The 8,856-nt window shown below is 35.0% G+C and overlaps 1 protein-coding gene across 1 annotated transcript; it reads right to left on the bottom strand.

Annotated features, from left to right (window-relative positions):
• Positions 1-5,178: 5,178 nt before the first annotated feature.
• LOC110318870 (olfactory receptor 5W2-like) lies at positions 5,179-6,423 on the bottom strand. The gene has a single exon (XM_021194190.1). It carries the CDS (start codon positions 6,189-6,191, stop codon positions 5,268-5,270), a length of 924 nt encoding a protein of 307 aa, XP_021049849.1. The 5' UTR covers positions 6,192-6,423; the 3' UTR covers positions 5,179-5,267.
• Positions 6,424-8,856: the final 2,433 nt, after the last annotated feature.

The raw sequence follows: 8,856 nt of genomic DNA, 5'->3' as shown, positions 1-8,856 counted from the left end.
ACAAAAAGAGATAAAGGGGATACAAATTGGCAAAGAAGAAATAAAGGTATCATTTACAGAAGATATATTAGTATACATAAGTGACCCCAAAAATTCTACAGAAAATATCTCCAGCTGATAAACAACTTCAGCAAAGTGGCTGGAAATAAAATTAACTCAAATAAATAAATCAGTAGCCTTCCTTTATACAAGTGATAAACAGGCTGAAAAAGAAATTAGGGAAACGGGGCTGGTGAGATGGCTCAGCGGGTAAGAGCACCGACTGCTCTTCCAAAGGTCCTGAGTTCAAATCCCAGCAACCATATGGTGGCTCACAACCATCTGTAACAAGATCTGATGCCCTCTTCTGGAGTGTCTGAAGTCAGCTACAGTGTACTTACATATAATAAATAAATAAATCTTTAAAAAAAAAAAAGAAAAAAGAAAGAAATTAGGGAAACAACCTCCATCACAATAGCCACAAATAATATAAAATATTTTGGAGTAACTCTACCCAAACAAGTGAAAGACCTATGTGACAATAACTTCAAGTCTCTAGAGAAAGAAATCAAAGAAGGGGCTGGTGAGATGGCTCAGTGGGTAAGAGCACCCAACTGCTCTTCCAAAGGTCTGGAGTTCAAATCCCAGTAACCACATGGTGGCTCACACCATCTGTAATGAGGTCTGAGACCCTCTTCTAGAGTGTCTGAAGATAGCTACAGTGTACCTACATATAATAAATAAATAAATCTTAAAAAAAAAAAAAAAAGAATGAGTGCTGTGGTGTGAGGAGCGGGTTTGGCCGCGGCCCCAAGATGGCGCCCAGGACTGCCGCCAAGTCTAACGGCTAACAACTGACTTCCTCATATTCCTCAAGATAGCCACCTCCATTAAACTGCACTGCACAGATTCACCACGACAAAAGATCAGATGATGTGAAGAATGTAGTCCTGTGCCAATGAACTATGCCTACGTGGAATAGGGTGATGGGGAGTGGACTAGAGGGAATAAAAGGGGATGGTCAAGAGAGGTCGGGGCGGGGGATCTTTTTAGTGCACATAGTTATGTTCCTGAATAAACTGCTTTGAGAAGGACATCAGTTTCATCACTTCTTTTCCACTGGTCGGAGACGGTTGCTACACTGTGGAGCTGGAGAGATGGTTCAATAGTTAAGAGCACTGACAGCTCTTCCAGAGGTCCTGAGTTCAATTCCCAACCCCCACATGGTAGCTCAGAACCCATCTGTAATCGGATCTGATGTTCTCATTTGGTGTTTCAGAAGACAGCTACACTATAGTCATATACATTAAATAAATAAATACATACTATCTATTTACATAAATAAATAATTTCTTTTAAAAAATAAAGAATGAATACCATAAGCATTTACCATATCTAACCTAAATTAGCGGCTGCTTAATCTAGATTTGTGAGATTTACCAGTATGTGACATTTTGTAATAACAACTCAAAAACATGACTGCAAACTGTTTCAGTTATGTCAAAGATTATACAGAATATGGTGAAATTTAGTTGATAATAAATTAAAATTGGAAAGTAAATCACACTGATTAGTTTTTATCCTTCTTAAAGGACATTTGAATTTCATTACATTTAAACAGTGATTTAAGCTATATCATCTTATCTTGGTAATCACAAAATGTGATCAAAAGAAAAGGAAAATTGAAAGCCATCAATGTCTTAAAATACATTTGAGGGCTGGTGAGATGGCTCAGGGGGTAAGAGCACTGACTGCTCTTCCAAAGGTCCTGAGTTCAAATCCCAGCAAAGACATGGTGGCTCACAACCACCGGTATTGAGATATGATGCCCTCTTCTGGTGTCTGAAGACTGCTAGAGTATACTTATGTATAATAATAAATAAATCTTTTAAAAAAAATACATTTGAGCTGATTCACTATTTTTTAAGATGAGTGACCAAATGATGTTGAAAACAGTGGAAAGACATGCAGAAAATGAGTTGATGTGAAAGATTTTTGATGATCTGCCATAGTCAGATCCACTGGATATGGGGAGAGTCATGAAGCCAGAACAGCTCAAGGAAAACTGAGGAGATCCCTCCAACCTCTGTTCCCCTTCTATCACTAACTTGGAATTAATCTCCGAGCGTTGCATTCTTGAGGACTTTCTGAATTATGATTCATTTTGTATCTTTCCATGAGAAAAACTGTAACTTGAGATTTTTTTAGGAAAATCCTAAAATTACCTTTGTCTGGCCACTATTTGGAAGTCTTCCATAAATCCTGAAGATCGTCAAGCACAGAAAATCACACAACTAGATGAGGCCATTACACCAAGGCCTCATTACCCCAGAGAATCTTCTTGAGGTATCTACCCCTGAGCAAACTCAAACAGTATAACTAGTACATGGTAAGCAGTGACAATTGACAAACTTAGTAAATAGACTGACTAAAATAAACCTGTCCTACTTTAAAGCATAGATCAAAAAACACATAGTAAAAAATCTTAGGTATTAGTATTTATTGTTTATAAAAAAACAGATAAGATATTTTTTGTTGATCTGGAGTGCTTTCAAACAGCAAACACTGCCAGTCGCCAGTCTAAAAGAACTTCATATCATAAATGTATTTGTTTTGGATGAGACATTATAGAGACTTTAAATTAGAGTTATTAGGTTAATAGTAAGAATAAAATCTATTGTTTGTATTTTCTTTACTTTTTTTTTTTTTTATTTATTATACATAAGTACACTGTAGCTGTCTTCAGACACTCCAGAAGAGGGCGTCAGATCTTGTTACAGATGGTTATGAGCCACCATGTGGTTGCTGGGATTTGAACTCCGGACCTTCGGAAGAGCAGTCGAGTGCTCTTACCCACTGAGCCATCTCACCAGCCCTGTTTGTATTTTCTAATTGTAACTGAACTTGTAACACTGGTCATGTAATGAAAACCAAACATGTATTTTATACAACCTGGATAATCTGTCTGTTTTTGTTTTATGAAACTTGTATAAATAAACACCTGGTTGCTAGTCATTCGGAGCAGCAGAAATGGCCTGATTGCTAGTCAGGGCCACAGAAGCAGCCTGATTGCTAGTTAGAGCTCTAATTTTTCCTGACCATAACATGACTCTTACCTCCGCTTGATTACTCCTTACCTCCTCTGAGGGCTGCCCTATCAACAAGGACCCTAAGATTCTCAGCCCGTGAAGGCCTGAAGGACAAGCCCCAGCATTGGGTCTTTCTGACATGTACTAAGCAAGATGATCTTGCTAATAAAACCCTTTTGCAAGACAAATACATGGACATCTTCAATTTTTCACTTTGCTTTATTATAATTGCTAAGTAGGTAACACCTTAGCGATGATTCCATTCAATTCAGCATATTTACATCTGCTTTGCCACCCAAATAACATCAATAAAATATATAAAAAACTGTGAAGAACATCACTAAAGTATTAATTCATTAATCATTATTAATTTCTTATTTTAGTCTCACATAGTTAGATTTAAGGAATTCAGGAATTATGAATAAATATGCACTTGAAATTTTACTGCTGTACATATTAAAAGTGTGAATAGTTTATTTATTTATATATTTAGATGGGTATAAGCATTTACTTTAGCATACAATTGATACTTTCTTTCCACATTTCATGTAAAATATGCAGTGCAATTGTTTATAATATGAATTGCACAATTGGTCCTTAAGCAAAGAATTTCTACATAATCATGTTGAAAAAATATCACTCTGAACAATGGTGGAGCACACCTTAAATCCCAGCATTTGGGAGGCAGAGGCAGGCTGATTTCTGAGTTGGAGGCCAGCCTGGTCTGCAGAGTGAGTTACAGGATAGCCAGGGCTATACAGAGAAACACTGTCTCAAAAAAAAAAAAAAAAAAAAAAAGAAAAGAAAGAAAGAAAGAAAGAAAGAAAGAAAGAAAGAAAGAAAGAAAGAAAGAAAAGGGATCTAACACAAATTTTGTTACAGTTAACAAAGCATTTACAAGATTATTATTTGTTACTTAATAAATGGATCTTTTAAATCAGACAATGAAATTGGCAGGGAAGGGAAGAGAAACTACTGAGAAACTTGACATTCATTACAGTCCTTGTAACCATACCAAATATAAGGGCTTTTTTCTTGGATCTTAAGCTACTTTGAACATCTTCAAATCTAAAAATGAAATATATAAATAGCCCATTAAATTTTTTCAATTTCCAGATACTCTGCCTAAATTGTACCTTTCTTCTAATGTTAGTGTCTGCCCTTACTTGCCTGGTCAAGTCATCTGATCTTTGGGACAGGAATGACAACAGGACAGTTGGAGGGTTACATAGCAAAATATAAGCTGTGGCAATCTTATTGAGAGCAATCAGACTTTTTTTTATACCTTTATCAGAAACAATAAAATGAAAATTGACAGGATCAATACAGTTGTAATTGCCAGGATGCAGTAATAGTTGCAAGCTCTACACAGTACTGAAGATTCATATTTACAACCAATTGTCCTGTCCAACTTCTATACTTCGTTGACTCTAATGTAACATACAGAGAAACATAAAGCACCCTGAATGTTTCACTGCCTGAGGGAGTGTGTCAATCTCTCAAGAAATGGAAGGCACATTGTTCCTCTGAATTCTTGGACTCTCACTTGAAAAGTTGATTCCTCCCAAGGTGGCTAGGCCAAGTCAGGTCCATGGTTCCCTACAGGTAAATATATCTTTAGATGTCTTTGTCAACATTGCTGGTTTTTTGAAAACTAGACTTATGTATTAACTCAAGAAATATTTCTACACAGATTTTACTCTTTGATAGTTTTGAAGCTGATCAAGAGCTATTAGTTTGCTCATGTAGTTTTTAATCCATGACTTACATTAAATGATTGCCCTTATGATGATAGATGAAAGATGGTACACTGTGAAAGAAAAAGACAAAATACAGGAAAGTACCTATATAATATAATATAATATTCATAATTTTTATCCAGAACCTTACTTGGAAGACTACTTTCACTTTGATAAACTGCATCTCGCTCGGTTATGCAATGCTTATGGGTTCATTAGTTTGGATGATGAAAATAATGTTTTAATGAGACACTTGAAAAAGCTGTCCAAATAAGAAGAATAAACAAATAAGTACCTGTATAAATCTATTACATTTAATTTTATCAATTAACGATAAATAAATGGGGAAGACTGAGGCAAGAATTCACAATTTCAAAGCCAGCCTGAAAAACATAGTGATTAGCTCAAACTTTTATGTGAATAAAGAAATGTGGTATGCATTATGAATAAATAGTTAAAACTATCTTTTGCTTTTCATTTTCTCCAAGGCCTCTTTCACATCCTTGTTCCTTAAACTATAAATTAGTGGGTTCAGCATAGGAATCACAAGGGTATAAAACAGAGATGTCACTTTGTCTTGATCAAGGGAATAAGAAGAACTTGGTCGAAAATATGTGAACAGTAGAGTTCCTTGAAAAATAGCAACTGCAGTCAAGTGAGAGGTGCAGGTGGAAAAGGCTTTGAACCTCCCTTCAGTTGAACGGATTTTTAAGACTGATGAGATGATGTAACAGTAAGAAACAAGGACCCCCGAGATGGTGCTCAGTTCAAGGAAGCCATAAATAGTAAATAATGCTAACTCATTTACTTGAGTATCTGAGCAGGAGAGAAGGTAAAGTGGAGGTAGATCACAGAAGAAGTGGTTGATCTCATTAGACCCACAGAAACACAAGCGGAATGCCAAAGTTGTATGTATCAAAGCATCTGATGTTCCCACCAGGTAAACTCCAGCCATGAGCATAGAACACAGCCTGTTGGACATGTTTGCTGTGTAGAGCAAGGGGTTGCTAATGGCCTGATATCTATCAAAGGCCATGACTGCCAGCAGCACACACTCAGAATCTGCAAAGGTACAGGAAATGAAGAACTGCAGAGCGCAGCCCCAGAAGGGAATTGACTTGTTCTTGCCAAACATATCTACCAGCATCTTGGGACCAATTGCTGTGGAATAGCAAAGATCACAGAAAGAGAGGTGGCTCAGGAAAAAGTACATGGGTGTGTGGAGCTGGGGATCCATTCTGATCAAAATGATCATACCAATATTCCCCAGAAGATTGATGAGATAGATGAGGAGAAATGTGGTAAACAGCGTCACTTTCATCGCTGGTTTATTGGTAACACCCACAAAAATGAATTCATTCAAGGAACAGTTTCCTATATCCATTCTTTCTTCCAGGCTGTAAGTAAAAATATTAAGAAATTACTTGTATTGCTGGATATCAACAATGTATTTGTGCGATAGAGTATAATTAACTCATTTCTCATCTAATATATTCTATAAAAATTTCTGAGTCCTGTTTCTTTCCTGTGACACTTTTTTAACCTATTTTTCAATAACAAGATGACCAATATCTGAGATAGACAGTCAAGAAACTGAAACTATCCACCATTAGGGATTCAGGACTTTATACATATTCTCTAATGTACCAAAGGATTAATGTTAGACCCGGTTTATAATTTTAGAGATTTTTTTTTTTTTTTTGGTTTTTCAATACAGGGTCCTGGCTGTCCTGGAACTCACTTTGTAGACCAGGCTGACCTGGAACTCAGAAATCCGCCTGCCTCTGCCTCCTGAGTGCTGGGATTAAAGGCATGCACCAATGCACCACCATGCCTGGCTTATTATTTTTATTCTTTAAGATATTAATTATTGGGCTGGTGAGATGGCTCAGTGGATAAGAGCAGGACTGCTCTTCCAAAGGTCCTGAGTTCAAATCCCAGCATCCACATGGTGGCTCACAACCATCTGTAGATCTAACTTCCCTGTTCTGGAGCATCTGAAGATAGTTACAGTGTACTTACATGTAATAAATAATTAAAACATTTTTAAGAAATAATAAATAAAAAAGATACTAATTATTTAAATCAGGTAGATATTTTATTCTTGATTGTTTTAATATTGGTCTAGAGATAGTCAGTGATTGATAATCATGGTAACTAAATTTGTTTGATTGTAAAAATGTATAACATTTACTACTAATAAATAAGACATTTAGTCATTTTCATTTTGTCTTGTTGGATTTTAAAATGTCTTTAATTGAGATAAACTTATACTACTTCTCCCTCCCTTTCCTTAATCCAGCTATACCTGTTTCCGTACATCAACCTACTTTCATGCCCTCACTCACAAACTGACAGCAAGATTTCATTATGTAGTAGACAGACAGATAGATAGATAAAGATATAGATAAAGATATAGATATAGATATAGATATAGATATAGATATAGATATAGATATAGATGTAGATGTAGATATAGATATAGATATAGATATATAGGTGTGTGTATATATACAACAAAACATAAATACAGAATCTTTTGACTGTTTTTGTTGTTTGTATCTATATGGTTTCTAAACTAGCCAATTTTCATGGACTACATTTCTTGACTCTACCATTTGATGAAACATAAGATAAAACTTATTTGATCTTTGATTCTAGAATCAATTATGTTTTACAGTAGTACTCCTTACCCAACAGTAGCAGTGGTCTGGTTCCAATGGTTAACAAAATTGATGAGTTAGATTTCTAAACACAAGCAGTATCCAAAGAGTTTATCACATACAGTTGAATTTCAGTATTGAAGTTTTCATCACAATGAAAACCAGCAATTTCAATGAAGTATAATAAATGTTCTAAAATCCATCTGCTTTTTACTTGCAAATATGTTTATTTTTATGCACATGTAAAACATATGCATATATTTATGTATACAAATGTTTAGATGGAAATTAGAAAGAAAATGATTTCCTTTTTAGATTATGTAATATAGAATTTATTTCATAATTCACTGTCATGGCATGCATTATTAATGACACATTAGGCCAACCATTTATATTTCATATTTAAATCACTTATATATATAAACAAAGAGGAAATAGGGATTTCCTATCTAAGAAGGCTAGATTAAAATAGTCCAAATGCTATGTTGCTGATATTCTGAAGATATTTGAGACTCATAAATCTGTTTAAAAATTATTTTCATTCATTACAACTAGTAATTTTTTAAGTTGAGCAGACAGAAGGATAATCATGGAGACATCTGTTTATAAGGAAATGAATTGAAATTGATTTGCTTTACCCTGGTTCTAAAGATACAGAGATAGAGGAACTCACCTTACAAGAGTAGCTCTTCGGTGCCTGAACACTGTGATGGTGATGTTTTATTGTTCCAATTGTCATTTGGGACTGAAGGCTGTAAAATAAATCATTTCCCCCAGGATTTGTCATGAGTGATTAGTTTCTTCTATATTTTTCTCTGTAAGCCCATCATTATCTTTAGTAAAGATGTAGCATGTATTGTTTACTATTTTCATTAATTACTTAATATGGATACTGCAACATAACACACACATATGAACACTTATATTATGATATAAGATATTAGATGACTAAACTTTTCTCTCCAAAGTCAAAATCTAATAACTCAAAATTTAAACAGCAACACTTAATCAATCCCAACTCTCTTTTCTTGTGCATTTCTTCCTCAGCATTAAATTATTTGCTTTATTATCTCACTTTGAAGAAACACTGTATTTTAAAAAAAAAATTCTTTATTTTCATTTTCTGTGTCTGAGTGTTTTTTCCAGGAGTTTATGTGTCCTACATGAGTGTTTAATGCCAACAGATGGCAGAAGAGAACATTGGATCTCTTACATTCAAAGTTACAAGAGATTATCAGCTGTCATGAGAGTGGTAGGACCCAAAGCCAGGTAGTTACCTTTTGGACTAGCAAGATATATCCAGCCCTATAATACCTACCCTTTAAAAATGACATTTTAAAATTCACATTTCTTTTCAGAATGTCCATAAGCTCATCCATAGCTTCT

The sequence above is a fragment of the Mus pahari genome, chromosome 3 (genome assembly GCF_900095145.1).
Source record: "Mus pahari chromosome 3, PAHARI_EIJ_v1.1, whole genome shotgun sequence".
NCBI lineage: Eukaryota > Metazoa > Chordata > Mammalia > Rodentia > Muridae > Mus > Mus pahari.
This window is presented reverse-complemented; position numbering and strand designations above follow the sequence as displayed.